This window comes from Littorina saxatilis, linkage group LG10 (assembly GCF_037325665.1).
Source record: "Littorina saxatilis isolate snail1 linkage group LG10, US_GU_Lsax_2.0, whole genome shotgun sequence".
In the NCBI taxonomy this organism is placed as follows: domain Eukaryota; kingdom Metazoa; phylum Mollusca; class Gastropoda; order Littorinimorpha; family Littorinidae; genus Littorina; species Littorina saxatilis.
Genome location: NC_090254.1, coordinates 37,564,085 through 37,588,623, shown reverse-complemented (window position 1 = coordinate 37,588,623; position 24,539 = coordinate 37,564,085). Strand labels below are relative to the sequence as shown.

The 24,539-nt window shown below is 42.6% G+C and overlaps 1 protein-coding gene across 2 annotated transcripts in view; it reads right to left on the bottom strand.

The window, feature by feature from the left end:
* Nucleotides 1–35: 35 nt before the first annotated feature.
* The window catches only part of LOC138978744 (uncharacterized), a 31,423-nt gene continuing 6,919 nt past the window's right edge, over nucleotides 36–24,539 (bottom strand). Inside the window, exons 2-10 of one of the 2 annotated variants that reach the window (XM_070351532.1) lie at nucleotides 22,265–22,735; nucleotides 13,749–13,914; nucleotides 13,465–13,552; nucleotides 10,020–10,167; nucleotides 7,602–7,758; nucleotides 4,552–4,722; nucleotides 4,102–4,224; nucleotides 2,194–2,307; nucleotides 36–1,310 (exon numbers count right to left, since the gene is read on the bottom strand). In XM_070351532.1, the coding sequence (XP_070207633.1) occupies nucleotides 1,006–1,310; nucleotides 2,194–2,307; nucleotides 4,102–4,224; nucleotides 4,552–4,722; nucleotides 7,602–7,758; nucleotides 10,020–10,167; nucleotides 13,465–13,552; nucleotides 13,749–13,914; nucleotides 22,265–22,669 (1,677 nt within the window). In that variant the 5' untranslated portion in view covers nucleotides 22,670–22,735 and the 3' untranslated portion in view covers nucleotides 36–1,005. Of the gene's footprint in view, nucleotides 1,311–2,193; nucleotides 2,308–4,101; nucleotides 4,225–4,551; nucleotides 4,723–7,601; nucleotides 7,759–10,019; nucleotides 10,168–13,464; nucleotides 13,553–13,748; nucleotides 13,915–15,598; nucleotides 17,691–22,264; nucleotides 22,736–24,539 lie in introns of those variants that run through there. The other variant, XM_070351533.1, reaches the window with a different exon arrangement.

Here is a 24,539-nt window from a genome sequence, read left to right as displayed (position 1 = left end):
CCCCCCCCCCCCCCCCAACAAAAAAAAACCACACCATTGTCCAGGTCATATTTCACCCACACTCTCACACAGCAATACATATACTCGTGGTTTTGACGCACAACTGCACGATCCACTGTCTTCTGCTCTAAAAGATACATCTACACACTATCCAAGAGACAATTTCTTTGTGAAATCGCTACGTCCTCATTCTTGCAACACCTTACATTCAGAATTGGGATAACGCCAGTATTGGAAGTCCAGTTGAAGGTTCCGCTTTTATACACAATGGTACACATAGGTAGGCTACAATAGTTGGTGTTCAGATTCGGGACTTGGTGAGCCGGTACTCCTACTTCAGATGCAATCAGAGCACTCCTACTTTAGATGCAATCAAGCTCGATCTATTTCACCAACGTTTCCCTGGTGAGATGTGTCCTTTGCCTGCAAACGATCAGCACACACATATATATATATATCTGTGAGTTCGCTTTTCGCCAAGTGCTCTTTTCCTCTATATTCTTTCTGCCTTAACTCGCAGATACAGGTTTTAGGCTTAGAGTCCAACATGCTACACAACCCGATGAAGGACTACTCTCTCGAATGCCGAGAAGATCGCACACCTTTTTACTCATGCAACAGGTTCCTCACGCTCACAGTATCGTAAAAATCCGCTAGTTTGTCACCACTGTGTGCTCAAAATTAGAATTGTGGCGTACTCACGGTACGGTACGGTCAAGATGTACAAAAGCTCGTCCCATTTAATGTCAAAGCGACCGTTTCTTCACGGTATAGTCCGCCATTTTGACACAACGTTGTGCTCAAAATTAGAATTGTACGGTCAAGATGTACAAAAGCTCGTCCCATTTATTGTCAAAGCGACCGTTTCCTCACGGTATAGTCCGCCAATTTGACACAACTTTGTGCTCAAAATTAGAATTGTGGAGTAATCAAGGCAAAGATGTGCAAAACCTCGTCCCATTTATTGTCAAAGCGACCGTTTCCTTGCAGTATAGTTCGCGCAAATCACACCACCTTGTGCTCGGAATTGGGATTGTGTGAGTACTCATAATCCAGATGCACAAAAGCTCGCTCCACTTCTGGAACGTTCTCCAACTTCTGCTGAAGACTCTCCCCAATGTCATGCGCAACGCGCAGACTCATGTCTTCCGGAAGCACAATGTCCAGCTCCACCAGGAAGTTGTTTCCGAAGTGGAACGCGCGCACTGTGTCGATGTGACGTATCTTCCGGTGGTGGTTCATGGCTGTCCACGTCAGTTTGGACAGGAAGTCTGGCCGTGCCGTGTGCCCCGTCAGCATTTTGATTTGTTCTGCACAAAATAAAGAAGAATACTTTTGATTTTAGGCAAGAACTGTGTGTAAAATACATCTGGTAGTATACGACTGTTTGGCATAGCTTTAAAACTTAGCAGTTACAGCTGATAAGTAGCAATTTTGATTCGTTCTGCAAAGAAAAAATGTCCATGCAGTTTGAAGATAATGCAATAAGGAGTTACTAAAATATACACTTTTTATGTCTCAAGCTCACACGGCCTCAAAAACAGCCTTCAATGCCTTCTCAGAATGTCACCTATACCGTCCAGCATGCCGTAGCGTCGTCGTCTCAAGCTCACACCCTCAAAAACAGCCTTCAATGCCTTATCAGAATGTCACCTCTACCGTCCAGCATGCCGTAGCGTCGTCGAAAGACAAGATAGGAAACAAAACCCACAGTTGTGAATAGAAAACGGATTGTTCTTTCTAGTGACATGCAAAACTGGTTCAGTTTTAAGTGTTCTATTTTTGTGTGTGTCGAAAAAAACGCTGGAACCTTGCTTTTGCGAATTTTGATTTGTCGGGGGTGTCTGCGTTGTCTGTTCCACTGAATAGACAATGTCTCATGTCAAATCAATCTGTCTGCTGAATATGGCGGAGGAATGAATGACATTTCCAGTCATGTAATTAATGTTACAAATAAACGGCCTTATCACAAAGGTCTTCACTCAAACACATCTGCCTAGCCTTATTTACGACGGGTAGTATAGTTCACGATAGCAAAAACTCATTTTGTCAAATAATTCCAATCTGTAACTTGTTCTCATGTGCCGCCGCGTAGGAGCAGCTACAGCATCTACAACAACAACAACAACAACAACAACAACAACACAACAACAACAACAGCAACAACAACAACAACAAGAGACAGAAACCCACCAGATCCGGTCTGCCACCAGTTGAAGACGATATACAAGCTGATAAGAATGGCGCCACACGGGTCGACATAGATGAAGCCGTGAATATAGAACTTGCGCTGAAATTCCATGGAACCTGAAAGAACAAGAAATTCCTCCGAGGTAGGAAAAACACCCCCGTTGGTCAAAGGGAAATAACCATTCTCACTGCACCCATTCTCACTGCCACCAACTGAGAAGGTTATTTCCCTTTGACCATGAATATGTTTCTCTCTAAGTCCTTGTAGAATCTTAATCCACCAATAACTCCCTAACCGTGTGTTTGACGGGTCCCAATTTTTGTAAGGACCGTCTCAGGAATGTATAGAACCTGTTCACCAAGTTTGGTGACGATCGGTCCGTTCATTCTTGAGATCTATGTGCGAACACAAACACACAAACACACAAACACATCGAGCGAAACCTATACACACCCCTATACCGGGGGTGTAAAAACACCATGATACTGTCAGCAGGGTACTTTTCTCTGCAGAAGATCACATATATTTGTAAAAAATAGATGTAGCGAATGCAGTGATCGCAAAGGGTGATATGTTTACCAGTATTAACCAAAAGGAAAGAGGGTTTTGGGTTATTGTAGTTTAACGTTCAATTTCACGTTCACTCATGTTTTTGCACGAGTGGATTTGTACGTGTATGACCGTTTTTACCCGGCCATTCACGCAGCCATACACCGATTTCGGGGGAGTAATACATTGAATGTATTACATAAAAAATCCTCATGCTTCATTTTGTTGCGTTTGTGTGTTTCATGGCTCTCGGGTAAAGCCTGCGAAACTCGTGAGATCGATACACTCTTACCATCACGAAGCCTCTACCTTAAAACCCTCCCTACACGCCGTTCGCTGAGGGGCAAATTACACCTGCGCAGTCGCCACTACACTACATGCTGCGATAAGGATTATGACGAGTACTTGGCCTGTTTTCTTTTCACGCAACGTGTAGCGGGCTGAGAAAAAAAAGAATGACCTCAATAATCTGCAGTGCGTCGTCTGTGCCGCTGACTCTGCGCAGGTATAATTTGCCCGTAAGACTTCGATAGTCAGTCTGAGTGTAGGTAGACATTAAAAGGGCAGCAGCGACTTTCCGTCATTTCTGTCGTAGTTCAAACAAGTATTTCTTTTGTATACGAAGTGTATTGACTCAGCTTACATCGCGTCTACACGTGTCATGATGGCAGATAATGCGTGGTACGGTCATTTGTTCGAGAAGCGCCATGGAGGCTCCATACCTCCGTCTTCAGCCCTCTAGGTTTTTTGTAGGGGTTGCCCCACGCTTAGCTCCTGGCCCATGTGTCCTACCCTGGGAGCACAGGGGGGATTGTTTCTCCGAGGATCCCACCCCGTAGCTGGAGGTGTTACCGCGCCTCTTGCCCGCGTGATGAACCTGTCATGGGATACATAGGGTATTTCATGGAGGAAAACAGAGCCACCTGTTGCCCCGCCCCTCTCCTGGTAGGATCAGCGCCAGTTGGTCTGCGGCTTATTCGTCCAGGCAAGCCTAGCTTATTTTGCAGCTAACCCCCATATCTGTGGGCTATTCCCCTATCCGCCGCCTGGGGACGCACTTGGTTAGGGATGGTCGCCCCACTGAGAATCCCTCACGCTAGGTGTGGGAAAACTCAGCCTGTCCAAGGCTTCCGTCGCGTTAAAGGGCTGCTTCTGCACGACAGCAAAAGCTATTGCAATACAAGAATTTGTGAACAATGTTCCGGGGGGGGGGGGGGGCGGTGATGGTCAGAATCTTTCAAGCGCGCACGCACACGCACGCACGCACGCACGAACACACACACACGCGCGCGCACACATACACACGCACACACACACATACACACACACACACACACACACACACACACACACACACGTACCAAGATAACCACAGGCGATGGCGACGCTGTTAGACATGACGTCATTCCTATGGTCCATAGCTAGCGCCCTCACTATGGGGCTGTTCACCTTTCGACACACTATCCACAGGATAAACTTTATCACTGCACAAAAAAGCCAAAGAATAAGTCAATCAGTCAGTCATTCAATCAAATTATCAATCAGTTAACATCTGGTTTAAGTAGCCAGAACCACGTCTCTAGCAAAGAATAGATAAATCAATCAATCAATCATTCAAATACATTATCAATCAGTTCACATCTGACGTAGGCTAAGTCGACAGAACTGCGTCTCTCGCAGTACTTAGCACTTAAGAAATGTAATGCTGAAGGCAGTTTGTTGCATAACTGTTTTCTTTCCAAGAAAATCGACATGAATGTCCTTCTTTTTGTAAACAACGCTTTCAAGCAAAAGTAGAGCAACCAGCTCACCAACAGTACTGCCAGCAATGACGAAGGTGGGGATCTCCATGTGGGGCAGGGAGGATGAATCGTTTGACAGAAGTACAATCTTCTCTACAGATTCTCGAACCAGTTGCAGGGACGCCAGCGCCATCACAACCGATAGTATGATGATAGAAACCGGTTCCAGTTTTGTTCGACCTGTAACAAGAGTGGTCATGTTTTCATTTGAAACACAGCACAAGAGATCTTTTCAGTAAAGAAGGACCCCTGTGGACGAAGGAACACTCATCCATCATTACCGTTATCATTTTGTTTTTGTTTTTTGTTCAACATGGTTTTTATTTCTTTTTGGTACATATATAACATGACAACATCAGACTTCAACATCAAATAACATCAGACATACAAGACTATGATATGCATCTTCAAAACAAACAAAAAAAACCAAAAAAAACCAGGAAGGCACAATAAAACGTACAATTACATAGCCCATATTCAATACATTTCTAAGTTATGAACAGCTATTGTGTTTTCAGCGTAGCAATAGGGTCCGATATTTAGACGAGACAAGTATAATGCCGACGAGTCGAAGACGAGTCGCATTATACTTGTTCGAGTCTAAATATCGGACCCTATTGCTACGCTGAAAATACAATAGCGATTATATAGCTGTTCTGACCTTGATTTGTTGTTCCAAACTTACAAAATGACAGTTTTTGCGTCGATGCGTTGATCTCAGGTTTTGATAGCAGACGCCGTTTCTTATGCGCATTAGTTTTGACACCACAGCTGTTTCATCGGAAAGTTAGCAGAAAAGGGAATGCTATCGACACTGTAAAGCTGAAAAACATTCCCGAGAAGAATTTCAAGTTGTTAGTGTATGCTGTTGTCGATTGTTAACATCGTGTGGTACAGATGGGTAAACCGGAACCATGTGTCTTTGTTATTGCCAATATGCTTTTGGATATTGGCAAAAATGGCCGACTTCCGTAGCATTATGCTTTGATGATGATGTTGAGACCATCCAATCACAGCCCCCGAATTCCCCCACGTGTCCATCAGAATAGCTATATATAAACATAATCCTCGTCTCCTTTCTTATCTTTCTATTTAATTACTTTATAAAACTACTCATAACAACAACATCCTGTTCTCTCTATAATTAATAATCTGAATTTATTAAAAAAAATTTTTTATAACGATCAACATATAAAATATCCTTATCTCGTTCAATCAAACAAACAATCAATGATTTGACGTTATTATTTATCTAGTCTGTTTATTGTTCGTCGCCGTAAAGTCTTTACTAAAGGTACCAAGGTCGCAGTTCTAGTAAATCTGTTACAAGTGTGTTTTTCTTCCATTAATTGATCCATAAACTAAATTAGAGTCGTTGTTTATTCCTTTATCTATTTATTAAAAGAGCAGTACAGTTAAACATTGCCATGCATTGTTCGTATTGAATGGGCAATAGATAAATGCCCATACAAATCTTGTGTCTACAAAGTAGCTTACATCTTCTGTTTCTTGTCTTATGTTCTTGACAAAACAAGACATTAACAAGTATATCGAACCAGACAAGCAAATAATTATTATGAGAAAATAAAACAAATGACAGAAACTTATCCGAGTATGATCCAAAACCAAAGAGACTGCCAACGTTCCAAAATTCAGAATCAAAAAACAAGAAAGGTAGGTTGTTGGAACGTTTGTTATTGACAAAACAATACATTCACAAATATTTCGACCCAACGGTCTTTTAAGTGAACAGACAAACAAATATTCACACGAAACTTATCTTGATAGAATCAGTTTACGTCCACTCGTCAAGAAGCCGAGCGAATAAATCATTCGCTCATTCATTCATTATTAATTACTTATTCATTCGCTCGGCTAGACTGTTGGGTCGAAATATCTGTGAATGTATTGTTTTGTCAATAACAAACGTTCCAACAACCTACCTTTCTTGTTTTGTTTTTTATCCGAGTATGGTTTTGGTACGATCTCTGGCAAGGAGATGCCGTCAGATGAAGACATAAACGGGTTCCAGTTCTGTTCTACCTGTTACAAGGACTCTGACGACATCTCCTTGCCAGCGATCGGACCAAAAACATACTCAGAGAAACGTCCTATCAACTAGCTATTCTTGTTTTATGTTTCCGAATTTTGTAACGTGATATCTCTCTCTCTCTCTCCTAACTATTCTTGTTTTATGTTTCCGAATTTTGTAACGTGATCTCTCTCTCTCTCTCTCTCTCTCTCTCTCTCTCTCTCTCTCTCTCTCTCTCTCTCTCTCTCTCTCTCTCTCTCTCTCTCTCTTGTTATTTTATTAAACATGTTGTACTTGTGTTATCGGATGTGTATATATGTCAATGTAATTTTGTAATTTTTGAGTTCTCCTAATGTAATTCCTTAAATGCACATTGTGTTGCATTCCATACAATGTATTTCTGTATTTCATATGATTGAATTTTTATTTTTTATGTCCGTCTGTCTTTATGTGTTGTATAAGGGACAGGTTGGAAGAATAGGCTTTGCCTAAAACCTTGATCCTTTTGTAATAAGGGTCTGAGTCTGAGTCTGAGTCTGAGTCTCTCTCTCTCTCACCCTCACTCTCTCTCTCTGTCTCTCTCTCTCTCTCACCCTCTCTCTCTCTCACACACACCCTCACTCTCTCCCCCTCTCTCTCTCACTCTCTCACCCTCTCTCTCACACACCCTCTCTCTCTCTCTCTCCCACTCTCTCTCTCTCTCTACACCTCTTTTGAATGCCTACTTGTCTTATGTTGTTGGCCTTAGGCCAAAAAAAAATTTGTCTGTTTAGGGTAACCCGACCGACCCTATCGATTTGGCGCCGACCCAAAAACTTTTTTTTGATTTCAAAAAAAAAAAGAAAAAAAAGAGGTAAAAATGATAAAAAGAGACATTTGGCGTTTCATTTACACACACAAAAAAAAAAAAAAAAAAAAAAAAAAAAAAAAAAAACCCTACCTACCTACCGACCCTACTTTTTTTTGGTCATGTTACCCTAAACAGACAATTTTTTTTGGGGCCTTATCAAAGGGTGCAAGCGCTCACCCTGTGGGTATGCATAGGGGTCCCTCTTGCGTACGGCCCTGGTGGCCCACCACATGATGACGCCGGACAGAAGGTCCACCACGCTGTCCACCAGGCTGGAGATGATGGACATGGACCCGGACATGATACTGGCCGCCAGCTTGGCGATCATCAGCATCTGGACAGCAATCAAGTGAAAGTGGTTTAAAGCCTTAAATTAAGTTGCGACGGGCGCAGTGGCGTGGTGGTAAGACGTCGGCCTCCTAATCGGGAGGTCGTGAGTTTGAATCCCGGTCGCTGCCGCCTGGTGGGTTAAGAGTGGAGATTTTTCCGATCTCCCAGGTCAATTTATGTGCAGACCTGCTAGTGACTTAACCCCCTTCGTGTGTACACGCAAGCACAAGACCAAGTGCGCACGGAAAAGATCCTGTAATCCATGTCGGAGTTCGGTGGGTTATGGAAACATGAAAATACCCAGCATGCCTACTCAACGAAAGCGGAGTGAAGCTGACTATGCTCTCAGAGTATAGTGTGGGGAACCCAAATGGGCAAACGAGCTCACACGTAACCAGAAAAATCTGGAACGCTGAAGAAGAAGAAAAAATTAAGTTGGCGAAGTCTACTCCACGACGCTGGCTGCACGAAGCCCATGGAAATACGTATCAGAAATCCCTCTACACCTGAAAATACGGAGCAGAAAGCCCTCTACACCTAAAACTACGGGTCATACAGGCCTCTACACCTAACGAAACGAGTCAGAAAGCCCTCTACACCTGACAATACAGCCCCCTACATCTAATAATACGGCCTTCTACATCTAACAATACAGCCCTCTACATCTAACAATACAGCCCTCTACATCTAACAATACAGCCCTCTACATCTAACAATACAGCCCTCTACATCTAACAATACAGCCCTCTACATCTAACAATACAGCCCTCTACATCTAACAATACAGCCCTCTACATCTAACAATACAGTCCTCTACATCTAACAATACAACTCTCTACACCTAACAATACAGCCCACTACACCTAACAATACAACCCTCTACATCTAACAATACAGCCCTCTACATCTAACAATACAACCCTCTACATCTAACAATACAGCCCTCTACATCTAACAATACAGCTCTCTACACCTAACAATACAGCCCTCTACATCTAACAATACAGCCCACTACACCTAACAATACAGCCCTCTACACATAACAATACAGCCCTCTACATCTAACAATACAGCCCTCTACATCTAACAATACAGCCCTCTACACCTAACAATACAGCCCTCTACACCTAACAATACAGCCCTCTACATCTAACAATACAGCCCTCTACACCTAACAATACAGCCCTCTACATCTAACAATACAGCTCTCTACACCTAACAATACAGCCCACTACACCTAACAATACAACCCTCTACATCTAACAATACAGCCCTCTACATCTAACAATACAACCCTCTACATCTAACAATACAGCCCTCTACATCTAACAATACAGCTCTCTACACCTAACAATACAGCCCACTACACCTAACAATACAGCCCTCTACACCTAACAATACAGCCCTCTACATCTAACAATACAGCCCTCTACATCTAACAATACAACCCTCTACACCTAACAATACAGCCCACTACATCTAACAATACAGCCCTCTACACCTAACAATACAGCCCTCTACATCTAACAATACAGCCCTCTACACCTAACAATACAGCCCTCTACATCCAACTATACAGCCCTCTACACCTAACAATACAGCCCTCTACATCTAACAATACAGCCCTCTACACCTAACAATACATTCCTCTACATCTAACAATACAGCCCTCTACATCTAACAATACAGCCCTCTACATCTAACAATACAGCCCCCTACATCTAACAATACAGCCCTCTACATCTAACAATACAGCCCTCTACATCTAACAATACAGCCCCCTACATCTAACAATACATTCCTCTACATCTAACAATACAGCCCTCTACATCTAACAATACAGCCCCCTACATCTAACAATACAGCCCTCTACATCTAACAATACAGCCCTCTACATCTAACTATACAGCCCTCTACACCTAACAATACAGCTCTCTACATCTAACAATACAGCCCACTACACCTGTATTACAGTGTTCTAGATGATCGAACGTTTAGCAAAGACCTGTACGTGTACGTGTAGAAATTTCGTCACCCGTGACTCACTTTTTTCTCTCCAATGTTCCAAATCATACGTTGTTTTGCTCCCACCAAGACTGCAGATCTTGGCAAAGGCATGACGTAAAAACTAGATTTGATGACGTTACGCGTACACGTTCCCGTACACGTGCTGAAAAGTGCCACATCTAGATCTTGCTAATACAGCCCTCTACACCTAAAAATACAGCTCTCTACACCTAAAAATACGGGTCAACAAGCCCTCACCAGGTTGATAGCCAGCGTGACCTTGGACCAGCGCGTGGCGACCTTTCTCTGTTTCTTGATGATGTCGGTGTTCAGCAGGTCATCGTTTACCTTCAGACTGATGTCCTCGAAAGCCGTGATCAGCACGTCCTGGGCCTTGTAGTATGATCTGTATACAACAGAGGTGAGACTAGAACTCGGCTACAAAAAGGAAACCAATGCAGTTCAGAGACATCCTGCTTGCTACCGCACCGCGCTGGCAGCAAAACCCGTCACGCGGAGGTGTTTTCAGACAGGCCAGACACAGGTTGTCCCGGAGGTGAATGAGATAGAATGGTGTACAAGTTTCAAAATGAGAAAAGGTGTTACGGTTTGCATAGACCTGATCAACACGTGCTTGGCCTTGTAGTAAGATCTGTATACAACAGAGGTAAGACTAAAACATCGCTCCAAAAAAAGAGACAAGGGAGCAACAATGGTTTACAAGTTTCAAAAAGAGAACAGATGTTACCTGATTAGCACGTCACACGTGTGCCTTGTAGTAAGATCTGTACACAACAGACGTGAGACAAGAACATGGCTACAAACAGAAAACAAAGGAGAAGCAATGGTTTACAAGTTTCAAAATGAGAAAAGGTGCTACGATTTGCATAGACGTGATAAGTATAGTCATGTGACTTGTAGTAAGACCTGTATACAACAGAGATGAGACTAGAACATGTTTACAAAAAGGGGAACAAAGGAGAGAAAAATGGTCTACAAGTTTCAAAATGAGAAAAGGTGTTACGATTTGCATAGATGTTATCCCTGAATGAAAAACTTTGCAGTCATTTGTGCACAACAGACGTGAGACTAGAACATGGCTACACAAAGGAAACAAAGGAGAACAAATGGTTTACAAGTTTCAACATGAGAAAAGATCGTGGAAATGTAGTGAAGTATGATTATTTTGAGTTTCATTCAGTGTGACCACGAACCTAACATGGGGCTAAATAAGGAGAACGGTTGCCCTTTTTGTCTTGGCTGCACCTGACATTGCAAACACTGCACTGCTCAATCATAACATTTGAAAGTAACCACGACTGTTGTTAACTTTTCAGACATGCTCTATCCTCAACTAGATACAACTTCAGAGATGGCCTTTCTCAACTGCCCTGACGACATAAGAGGCAATGGCCTATATGATAAAACAATCCATCCATCATGATCCATCCATTCATCCTGACGACCAAACTGCGGGGAAGTACGAAGACCTAAGACAACAGTCCAGAGGGCCCCAAAGGGGGGGTATCATCACGATCACGGGAAGGGAAATTTTAGCTTTCACGATCACAGTTACCTTGATTTTTGTTTTCACGATCACGAACACCAGTGGCAAATCACGGTCACGGTAAAAGTTGCATGTTCAGAAAGCACGTGTCAAAGTAAACACAACCACACAGTAATTCGCTCCTCTGGATCTATTGTTTATTCAACACAAAGTGAGAACTGTTGCACTTTTTTATTATTATTTTTTTAATTCTCTTTCATACACACATAGAAATACATATCATGATTTGTAATCAGTAACAAGAATGTTGTTTTCATTGTTTTCTCTCTCTCTCTCTCTCTCTCTCTCTCTCTCTCTCTCTCTCTCTCTCTCTCTCTCTCTCTCTCTCTCTCTCTCTCTCTCTCTCTCTCTCTCTCTCTCTCTCTCTCTACACTCATACACATTCAACTCCCACACCCTCACTCACACACATTAATTTTACTTGCACAATTTCACATTTCCAGAGCTAAATCTTGTAAACCCATGTTCTCAAAAACTATTGGGTGGATTGAAATTAAAGTACATGTATGTGTGGTGGGTTCTTTATTTTCAATTTTGCCATACAATTTGAGGTACACCATCGCCTGGTTTCATGGCCTTGAAAAACAAAGAGGAATGCTACAGGCCAAAAATGGTTTTACCTGAAAGAAGCGCGCAGTGCCAGTGGCGAAGCCACAAGCCTGAGCCTGCGAAGCAGGCGAGCCAAGCAGGGGGGTCCGGGGGCATGCCTCCCCGGAATTTTTTTCAAACAACGGTTAAAATCTGTGCAATCTGGTGCATTCTGGGCATCATTTTCAGGGCTGTAATAGTGTTGTGATCTTGTTAAAAATCCCATTTTAGCCTCCCCCCACCACCATTCAACACACCTCCAAACTGGCGAAAACAACACTACTGTGCGCTGGCTTCATTGAGCGGTCGTGTTGCGCGATATTCACACGGATCGTTTTTGCAGAAATTTTTCAACTTCACCGGAATAAATTTGACTTTACCGGATTTTGAAAACGGCTTTATCGGATTTCCGGCAATTACCGGAAAAGTAGCATGCCTGACAAAATCCCCAACGAACATGACTTTGATCGTCTTTGACATGAGGATCAAGTGACCCAAACTGGCACGTCTCCCCGCCATTGTTTCGAATTTAACCCATTGTTGATATTAAAGTTTACAGGCGCTAAAATAAATCCAAGCTCAATGCAAAGAAGTGACAATTAGCTAGAATCTATGCCAAGCGTGTCCACGTTGCTGGGATGAAAAACACATTTCTAGTTTCGGTTTTGGCTACACGCAGACTCGATCTCGAGCCAGTCGAGGTCACACTGAGCGAGTGACAGCCGGACGTGGCAATGTCGACAATGTCAATGATCTCACTCAAAGTCAAAGATCTTGAACAAATTTCAAGATCTTTGCCTACATTCAGAACAGTCATAGAGCAACATAGATCAACATACCTTGATATTTCGTCTTCGGAAAGACCGACCCGTAGCCTGACCTTTCCACCAAGGAAGGCATTCTCGCCGCCTGCTTTGGTCTGGCTTGAATCCACAAAATATAACAGAAGTTCGATGACAGTACCGCTGCACGCCATTTTTGATCTTCGAATTCGAATTTGACTGAATGCACTCAAAACTTTTGCACGAAGCCCTTCCATTGGATGAAGTTTGGCAGACTTTTGCAATTTGCCTTCTGATTTGATCTCTTTTTTGTGTGTGATTGGTTCTCTTAAAGGGAAGCAATCGCTGTCAAAATCATATTTCTGAATGTGTTGTTGCTTCCCTTTAATCGGGATTGGCTCCTTGACGAATAGAGGATCATATAGTGATACAGCTGTGAAAAATGTACGTTGAAAATAAAATGCTTTGCAATAATGCCCATCACGATCACGAAAACAAATGACGATCACGATCACGAGACTTGATTTTTTTGTCATCACGGATCACGGGCAAAGTCCCATCACGATCACAGAAATGAAAATTTCGGCAATCACGGTCACAGAAAGGTAAAAAAACGCCAATCACGATCACGATTTTAAACCCTTTGGGGCCCTCAGTCCAGCTCAAGCGATCGTCATGACTTTGAGCCTGACAGAACCAGTCGAACACAGAAGAAAAAGAAGAACAAGTAAAAGGTATTTGTTCACGACACAAAGTTCTCACTCACCTGACTCGTTTTGATTTGTACTGCCTGATGTCTCTCCCCTTTTTCTTGGAGGTGAACACGTCCAATGGTATCTTCCATTGCTCGTCGTCTGAAGACAATAATCAACAACAATGTCAGTACAGTTCAGTCAATCTACGATGAAAGGTTTTTCGTTTAGGTGAATACTTCCAATGGCTTCTCCCATTGCTCGTCGTCTGAAGACAAATAATCAACAACAACATTCGTGTACGTGTTTGACCTTTTTTACACATTCATTCAGGAACCCAATCTGTGTGAAATCTCACCGCCATCGACAATGCTGCTGTAGGTGGGGGCCACTTCCGTCATCCTGGTCATGCGCACAACAGGAGAGTCTCCTCGTGTGCTGGCTCGACCAATCAGATAGCTGTCGTCTTTTTCCAAGGGACCAGGCACAACCAGAGTCATGGTACGTAGGTCGGATCCCGCTTCCTGCAATCAATAAATAAGAAATATTGGACTTTCAAGACTTCAGGTCTGAGGCAATCATTTTTCCATTTGTTTGTTCGTTCATGTGCTGAAACTCCCCCGGCGTTTACGTGTATGACCGTTTTTACCCCGCCATTTAGGCAGCCATACGCCGCTTTCGGGGGAAGCATGTTGTTTGTTCGTGTTTCTATAACCCACAGAACTCTGGCAGGGATTACAGGATCTTTTCCGTGCGCACTTGGTCTTGTGCTTGCGTGTACACACGAAGGGGGTTAAGTCACTAGCAGGTCTGCACATAAGTTGACCTGGGAGATCGGACAAATCTCCACCCTCAATCCACCAGGCGGTCGCGGCTGGGATTCAAACTCACGACCTTCCGATTAGGAGGCCGATGTCTTATCCAATAAGCCACTGCGCCCGTCATTTTTTTCTTTGAAACTATATCCGTCATTGTGCTTACTTCCTTTATTTTCCCCTTAGATTCGTTAATATAAGCTTCATGCTAGAGTGCGGATCCCCACTCGTATGTCACGATACTAAATTGAATAAAGTGTTGTTTAAACCACACTTCAATCTTTAAAACGTCCTTTCTCACCAATGAATTAGATGGTACTGTGCTCTACAAGAAACTACAAATGTTAATGTAGCTAGGTCAAGGGAAAGACCCAAGCGGCAGAATGTTGTAAAATCTCAAGGTGTGTATGATTTTCTCACATTGTGATTATCCAGTTTACTACAGTCTGCAATCCGACAGGCTGAAAGAGGGCTGGAAAGTTCAGTTGAAGTAAAGGAGAAAACCCCCAGCGGAGAAACAACAGCGACGAAGAAAGAAACAAAGAAGTAAAAAAAAAAGACAACAACAAAAACACGCAAACCAACCAACCAACCAACCAACCAACCAACCAACCAACCAACCAACCAACCAACAAACAAACAAACAAACAAACAAACAAACAGACAAACATCGAAGCACTAGAAAGATTGAGCCTGGCGCGTGCGTATCTCATCGTTCTCTCTTGCACAGTAAAAGTGAACGTATGAGATCCTTTAGACTTGTAGTATGCGACTAAAGCCGCATGGGGCGGGGATATAGCTCAGTTGGTAGCGCGCTGGATTTGTATTCAGTTGGCCGCTGTCAGCGTGAGTTCGATCCCAGGTTCGGCGGAAATTTATTTCAGAGTCAACTTTGTGTGCAGACTCTCTTCGGTGTCCGAACTCCCCCCCCCCGTGTACACTACATTGGGTGTGCACGTTAAAGATCCCACGATTGACAAAAGGGTCTTTCCTGGCAAAATTGCTTTGGCACAGTTAATAATTGTCTACCTATACCCGTGTGACTTGGAATAATAGGCCGTGAAAGGTAAATATGCGCCGAAATGGCTGCAATTACTGGCCGTATAAAATTTCATCTCACACGGCATCACTGCTGAGCGCCTAGAACTGTACCCACGGAATATGCGCGATATAAGCCTCATTGATTGATTGATTGATTGAAAGCCACCACATAATTATCACTTATCATTCTGAATCAGAGATAGGCAAAGACAAATAAGGGTTTACACTCGTGCCAGCAACCAAACGCACTAGTAAATGACGCTTTAAAGATATTTTCCAAAGATAAGTGGGAGAGATTAAAAAAAGCAACGAACAGCAAGAATGATGGTAATTTTGCAAAGTTCTAGCGTACCCTGAAGAAGTAAGGTGGAAGCATGGGACCGCCAGCTTCCATGTCGTCCTCCATTGTGGAAAAATGAATCCTGAACGAAACTCTGGTGTCAAGGCAGTTATTGAAAATTGGTAAGTGGTCTGCAACCACTCGGTTGTTTAACTTGGATTGGCTGTTTTAAGTGACAGCAAATCAAACTGGTTTCAGTTCAAGGATGGCCTATACAAACTCTGTTGAACTTGAATTGTCTTTGTTACAGTCGCATCAAAACAAACTGGTTTCAACGCAAGGATAACTAAAATTACAAGCACTCTGTTGAACTTGAATTGTCTTTGTTATAGTTGCATCAAATCAAACTGGTTTCCACTCAAGAATGGCCTATAAGCTCTCTGTTGAACTTGAATGGTCTTTGTTACAGTCGCATCAAAACAAACTGGTTTCAACTCAAGGATGGCTAAAAAGCACTCTGTTGAACTTGAATTGTCTTTGTTACAGTCGCATCAAAACTAACTGGTTTCAACTCAAGGATGGCTAAAATTACAAACAATCTGTTGAACTTGAATTGTCTTTGTTATAGTTGCATCAAAACAAACTGGTTTCAACTCAATGATGGCTTGCAAGCACTCTGTTGAACTTGAATTGTCTTAGCTAAAGTCGCATCAAGCCAAACTGGTTTCAACTCAAGGATGGCTTGCAAGCACTCTGTTGAACTTGAATTGTCTTTGTTATAGTTGCATCAAAACTAACTGGTTTCAACTCAATGATGGCTTGCAAGCACTCTGTTGAACTTGAATTGTCTTTGTTATAGTTGCATCAAAACAAACTGGTTTCAACTCAATGATGGCTTGCAAGCACTCTGTTGAACTTGAATTGTCTTAGCTAAAGTCGCATCAAGCCAAACTGGTTTCAACTCAAGGATGGCTTGCAAGCACTCTGTTGAACTTGAATTGTCTTTGTTACAGTCGCATCAAAACTAACTGGTTTCAACTCAAGGATGGCTAAAATTACAAGCAATCTGTTGAACTCGAATTGTCTTTGTTACATTCGCATCAAAACAAACTGGTTCCAACTCAAGGATGGCTTGCAAGCACTCTGCTGAACTTGAATTGTCTTTGTTACAGTCGCATCAAGCCAAACTGGTTTCGGTCCCACGCTGGTCACACTGACACTGGGGTTATCTTGTCAACAGTCTAGAGTGATAAGCGTTGAACTTGAATGCGATAGCAAAGGCCAACTTTTTTCTGCGTCCTTCACAAAGCCTGTGTCAGTCTTCTTTACAATTCGATTAAAACTGACCACCGTTGTTTATTACACATGTATCAAGTGCCTTTAGTTTGGAAGCACATTAGTTATCAGAGTTGTTGATGTCGTCTCTGCGTAAAACGCACTTAAAGATTACCAGGTATTAACACCAACACTCGGCTAAACTGTGGGTATACGCGCCCAAAATCACCGCACGGAAGTTTCAGGAAACGCACCTCGGTAATCTATAGCATTTCTATTAAACTTAATAAGTTTCAAAGCACGATAGTCAACAGAAATCCTGATATCTTGTCAATGTCAAACACTCCAAAAGAATTACATGTGGGCTATAACACGAACACTGCTAAAACTACTGCACTGACGGACCTCGGTAGTCTATAGCATTTCTACCAAACGTCATGAGTTTCAAAGCACGATAGTTGCCAGAAATCCTGAAGCAGTCTTTTCTATGTCAAACACAACCAACGAATTACACGTGGGCTACCACGAAAACTGCGGAGACACGCCAGAACCAATGCACAAAAGTTGCAATAAAATCAATGGACGTCCAAAGTCGACAGAACATCTATCAAACCAAACGAGTTTTGAAGCACGGTACTCAGAGTGTCTGCAGTCGTCTCTGCGTTAAAACCTATCAAAGGATCACTCGTGGCTAACACGGCCAAGCGGATAAAACTGCGGATACACGCCACAACAATACAGTACAGAAGTTTCAGTTTCAGTGTGTAGTTTTTTCCGGCGACAGGCAAGGAAACTACATAAACCATAGCCTACAACACAGCCAACACATAAATCACAGAGATCTGAGAAAGTTCACGAGTGAGCGAGCCAGAAAACACAATCTCTGAGTGAACCAGTCCACAGGTCAGTCACGACGCTCTCTTGCTCTGCTCTGTCTCAGGATAAAACAAAAAATGACGACTACGTTCCCTTGTAGTCACGATAACACAAGTCATATCTCGGCGGATCTCAAAACATGACTGGTTTTCGGCCACTGTGGCTGTGCTCTCGGCTATCTGACAAGTTAAATATCGCAGTCACCGGGAAGCTGATCTTGCTGGTGTGGACACATTGAGGTCAAGTTCGTACAACCCCACCCCACCCCCCCCCCACCCCCGCCCCCACCCACCCTCCTTGCCCAATGGACTGGTTTTGCGGTTGGTTTTAAACGGCGTCCCTTCGGCGTATTTGACTATGGGAGTCCGAAGTAAGTTTGTTTCCCTTTTCTGTTCACACGGCGGTCTCAGTGTTGGAAACTATTTTACATCTAGGTGTATATTACTGTGAACCAACGAAATAGGACAGGTTATGAATACAGTTTTCTTTTTGCTTCACGAGTTGACACTGTTACAGAAATTAGCTGGGAATAGTGGAAAATCGTATAAAGGAGAAGGGTATATTCGCCTGTTTAGACTTGAAAAGTTTAAGCAAGATTTGGAACTAATAATATGGTCTTAAAAGAGGGGAGGTCTTAAACTGGGGGGGGGGTCTTTAAGGGAGGGTTCCACTGTAGCATGCTTGCAACTCTGTGCATACACCAAAAAATAATAAGTTGAATCCCTGGAAAATCTATCAACAGAAGATTCCTGCCATTGAAAAGGAGACCCCTTGGTCTCGGGCGCTCAAACCCTTCCCACTTCCGCTTTCTTTCTTTCTCGGGTGGATGGATCTCTTTTCCTTCTTCTTCTTCTTCGTTCATGGGCTGAAACTCCCACGTTCACTCTGTTTTTTGCACCAGTGGATTTTTACGTGTATGACCGTTTTTATCCCGGATAGATCGATTAACGTTAAAAGGCTCATGTCATTTCTTCTCGCATACTGTCTTTTGCATGCTGTCTTTGGCAAATTCAGATGAGTAGAAAAAGAACGGTATCCCATACATAGTTCATGAAACATGTAAGTCAACGGCTACAACTTGGTAATCAAGTCATTCAAAATGCAGATGTAATGCCAACACAAACATGATGACCCAGCGTAAAAAAAATTCTGGTACGTCGCCCATGCACATCCATGGACCAGTGAAGCGGCCTTCACGAATCACTGTCAAAAGCCCCCTATTCTTCAAAATAACGATACAACTTATCAACTTCCACAAAAAGAAGACAATTTGATATATTTTTTTGAAAGCTCGAGGGCTAGTTATAGGTTATTTTCAGCAAGCTTCTTAATGAATTAATGAAAATAGCCTTTAGCTTTTATTTTCTTCGATTTGTTGAAGGTGGTCCATATTAGGGGACTCACACATACTTTGAGATTTTGCTATTATTTTTTGTTTGCAGTAGAAACGCGGGGTCAAAACTGCTAAAATGTAACAAATACGGTCTTAGCTGTCATATATAGCAATTTGTGTGTGATAAAAGCTTTGGCTGTGGACAGAAACGAGTCCGTTTTAGGCGTCAAATTTAGAGTGAACGCTGCCACAAGTGAAAAAAAGATAAAAAGCCTAACGGTTTTGAGGTTTGTGTTTCTGCAACTGTTTTGACATGTGCAAGTTATCCAGAGAGGGTGAATACAGCGAATGAAATTGTTTTTAGCGCTCTAGCGCCGTTAGTTTGTCAGATCAAGAGGTGGTCCATATTAGGAGCCGGTCCATATTAGGAGCCCTTCCCCTACTTTCGTGAAAAACGGATGTTCCAGTTATTTGTGTATATCTATATAATTATATGGTCTTAGATTACATCGCTTAATGACTCCCACCGATTGAAGAAGAATATTAGAAGAGGTTGCACATCATTATGCCTAGGCAGCACTATGTCGTATTGGATCGGAAATGGCTGCTGGTGCCTGAAGCAATATATTAAGCACAAATATATATTATTAATTGTGACAATTTAGTGCTTGTCATATATGTTCTAGACTGCTATTTCAAGCACAATAACAAAATGAGTAAAGCCTGGCAAGGATCTGCCATAGAGTACATTGAAAGAGAGGACGGGTGGGGGTGGGGGGTGTTCTTATGGGGTTGAACAAAAGTGGTCGTACAAATTGTGCGCCAGATGGCTGCTGTTGCATGGTTCGCTGCTTTCAAAAAGATCGTAATATTGTTATCGACGGTGTAGCCGTATATTAACTTTTTTGAAAGGCATGTCGCCATATATAAGCTTCTCCAGCAAAAAGTGTGGTTTTGTAGGAGTCGTGCACACGCGTCTTATGTGCACGTGATACAGAGTTGAAGCGGTTACAAGGATCGAAGGAAAAATGGTTGTAAGTTTTATTGCCATGTGAGTTTAATTAAGTTTTTTTCTGCCTTGACTTGTGAGTTTAATTAAGTATGTTTCTGCCTTGACTTTTGAGTTTAATTAAGTATTTTTTTCTGCCTTGACTTGTGAGTTTCAATAAGTATTTTTCTGCTATTTTGTGAAATCTCTTCTTATGATTTGTAAGGTCTGTCCTGCGTGAAATCTTGTAGGTTCTTGCTGCTAATCCTCGATGGGAGACAACGCACGCACGCACGCAAACACACACACACACACACAGGCACGCACACACACACACACACAAACACGCACACATACACAAACACGCACACACACACACACACACACGCAAGCACGCACACACACACATACACACACACACACAAACACACCCACAGACGCACACACACGTACACACACACACACACACACGCACGCACGCACGCACGCACACACACACACACACACGCACGCACACACACACACACACACACACACACACCACACACACACACACACATTGTCTACAGTAGCCGATGATGTTTGAACATCGCCTTTTTAAGAAGAAAGAAGTGGGACAATGTTTACCTGCTCCACAGCGGTCACTGAAATATGTCATGACCTGAATAACTCGCCACATAGAGTGATCGGGTCAGCTTCGTAGGGTTTGTCCAAAACCACAGAAACACATGGAATACAGTGGAACCCGCTTTTAAGACCTCCAAACATCTGAGAAAATTAAGTCTTAAAAAGGGGTAGTCTTAAAATGGAGGTAAATTTACAGAGGTTAGGCCCCCCCCCAAAAAAAAGTTGTATGTTTCTGGTCACCCGACCCTACCTAGTTTTTTCCCGCCGACCTATAGACTTTTTTTTTATTGCATTTGTAAAAAAAAAAAAAAAAAAAAAAAAAGCGTCCAAACGAAAGTAACAGACGGCAGACGACACACGGGGGATAACCCCGCATCCCTTTTGTCTCATTTGTTTTGTAATGTGTTGTCTTTCTCTTTGTATAGTAAGTCCAGTCTCTTTGCGTCACTGTATAATTATTTTCTACCCTGACAAACAAAAAAACAAAACAAAACAAAAACATTGAAAAAAAATCCCTACCTACCTACCCTATTTTTTGTAGCCATGTTACCAGAAACATACAACTTTTTTTTTGTGCCTTATGAACAAAAACTCTGAAAAAGCATGGTCCGTAAAAGGGGAGAGGACTTAAATTGGGGGGGGGGGGGGGGGAGGGGGGTCTTAAAAGGGGGTTTCCACTTTAGCAAGCTTGCAACTCTGTGCATACGCCAAGAAATGAAGAATACAGCGAAGTATTTCTGTATCTAATTTTTGCTGAATGTCTATCAAAGCTATTTCACTCTAATTAGGCCTAACGGTTCACTTAAGAGAGAAGGACTACCAAACACAAAATGAAACTTCTTCGCAAGAAAACAAGCTAGTTATTAGCATGAAACAAAAAGTGGTCCATATTAGGAGCCCTTCCCCTAATACCTGAAAACCGTCGCGATATAACCTTCGTGGTTGAAAACGACGTTAAACACCAAATAAAGAAAGAAAGAAAGAAAGAATACCTGAAAAATGTTGTGTTGTTGGGACTAATGTCCCACTGCTTCTTTCGTGAGATAGAATACCTTTTGGGAAGCTGTGTAAGTGATATTTGCGGACCTACCACCCTTCTTCATTATATGAGGACCGTAGCTTTTGTGAATTATGCTTGTAAAACACGCTGTAGCTGTTTACTCGGCGTGGACAATGCGACAGTCAATCACAATTAACTCTCGTAAACCATGCTTCAATTCCATCAAGCGCAGCAGCCGGCGATGTGACAAATATTACGGTACTTTATTTTGGTAACATGTGCTCTCTCTCTCTCTCTCTCTCTCTCTCTCTCTCTCTCTCTCTCTCTCTCTCTCTCTCTCTCTCTCTCTCTCTCTCTCTCTTCCCCCCTCCCCCTCCTCCGACTTCTCACTCTCTTTCCTACCCCCCCCCCCCCCCCCACTCCACCCCCGCTTACGCTCACCTGCGACTAGCACATAAACAACTGATTACGGGGCAATATGGTACGAGACCACAAACCATTTTTACAAATCTTATCACCGTAACTTTTAACGTTTGCAGTCCCATTCCCGTCATGCCTCCGTCCCTACCCCCACCTCTCCCAACCCTTTCTTAGTGTACCTCATGAAAAATAGTTAATTAGCATAGCAGCATAGCTCACCTGAGACAGCCAATGAGGGCGATCGCCTGAACTGAGACGACGAACCAGTTTGTCGTCATCCGCCCCGATGTCGTCATCACCTGCAAACGTCACTTTCCCGTTCAGGCTTTTGACGCAATCGCTGGTGAAGCTCCGAGCAAAGTCAGGTGAGCTGGTGTGTTGCCCTGGCATGATCGCTCGCCTTGCGGCGTCATTTCCTTTGACGTCATTGTTCCAATCAACTACGTAAGCCGACTCACCGGACACAACCGATGGTGACTCGCGTGTGACACTCTTCAGATTTTCACCCTTCTTTCTGTAATTTCTCTCGGCAGGAGGACTTGCTCCTCGTTGCATTAGAGGTTCCCTTTCTGATTCAACGTCTCCTGATGCGGGGGATACTGCTCTTCTGTCTTTCGATGACATCGTGGAGTTGGGTGATGATTATGCTTTCTCCTTATAATGGAAAAGGTCTGTTGTCTTTTGTTGTTACTGAAAAAATAAAATAAAATGAACATAGACCTGGGTGATAATTCAGCTTTCTCCTAAAAAGATGAAAAAGGTTTGTTGTCTTTCGTTAAAACTGAAAAAATAACAGAAAAGGAACATAATCATCCAGCGGCTGGTTTTGTAGTTTTTCATTATTTTCATATATGAGAAATGACTTATTAATGATATCTTTGTGAACACTGAGGCTGCAAAATCACAGTTGTTTGATGACGCGTAAAAGAAAATACACGCCACACAACAAGACGATAGGAAATGATGATCTCTCTTTTTCAGTCTCTGTCTCAGTCTCTCTGTCTCAGTCTCTGTGTCTCAGTCTCTGTGTCTCAGTCTCTGTCTCAGTCTCTCTGCCTCAGTCTCTCTGTCTCAGTCTCTGTCTCTCTGTCTCAGTCTCTCTGTCTCAGTCTCTCTGTCTCAGTCTCTCTGTCTCAGTCTCTCTGTCTCAGTCTCAGTCTCTCTGTCTCAGTCTCTCTGTCTCAGTCTCTCTGTCTCGTAAGAATAATAACGTTCAATTCAAAACAATCAGTTCATATCTCTCTCTCTCTCTCTCTCTCTCTCTCTCTCTCTCTCTCTCTCTCTCTCTCTCTCTCTCTCTCTCTCTCTCTCTCTCTCTCTCTTCATATTGGGGTTTCATTCGGAGTACACACCCAAACACCTCATTCCCACAACACCTCCACCCAACCCCTTGGGGAGACACAGCGATGAAAGATTATCAGTTTTACATCGTGAAAGAAAATCAGTTTAATATCGTGAAAGAAAATCAGTTTAACAGCGTAAAAGAAAATCAGTTAAATATCGTGAAAGAAAATCAGTTTAACATCGTAAAAGAAAATCAGTTTAACAGCATAAAAAAAAATCAGTTTAACAAATAACAACGTGAAAGAAAATCAGTTTTACAGCGTAAAAGAAAATCAGTTTAACATCGTGAAAGAAAATCAGTTTAACAGCGTGAAAGAAAATCAGTTTTACAGCGTGAAAGAAAATCGATTTTACAGCGCGAAAGAAAATGGGAGCAAAATTCTATGCCATATATATATATATATATATAAGCTTTGAATTAGAATGAGATAGATGATCCTTGCGACCTTATTAAAGTTGCATGCGCTCTCTTATCGCAAAATCCTTCTGCTTTGTATAGAGTAAGGCAGCGTGCATAAAAGTAACGTTACATTCAGAACCACAAAACTGGATGTCTGATTATATCCTTTAAACTTATGTGACAGGGGAGGCTACCGCTCCTTTCACAGCAGACTCTGCACCCGAGTTGTTGGCCTTTAAGTCAACACCCGTGGATTGTGGAATTCTGTTTGTGACGGGGTCTGGTGGTTTCCGATTGTCTGTATGTTCATGGAAACCTTCGGGTTTGCATAACAGTTTTTATAGGGCAAAGAAATTAGCCCTAACATTTTCAATCGCACTTCGCCTCCCGAAGTAATCGTAGTGTTACGGCACTCGGTTACACTTATTTACCGGAGGTCATCCTTCTTTCAGGGCAGAGTTAGTTTTGGGTCTTTAACATCCCTTCAACCTAAAACTAGCTAGCCCTGCACCCGAAAGGACAGTGAATTTTGGTAAACAAGTTTATAATATATCAGACAACAGTATTTTAATTCGTCTGATTAAATTAGTAAACACAGAAAAATCTTGCATTTACACTAAACCATATCTTTAATCCTACAATTTGTTCGTGTCCTTACCTTACTTCTGGGTATGGGACCAATACTGAGTGTTTCAGTGTGTTTCGTGTCACTGTCGGGTCCTTCTTGAACGCTATAAACCCATAAATCAA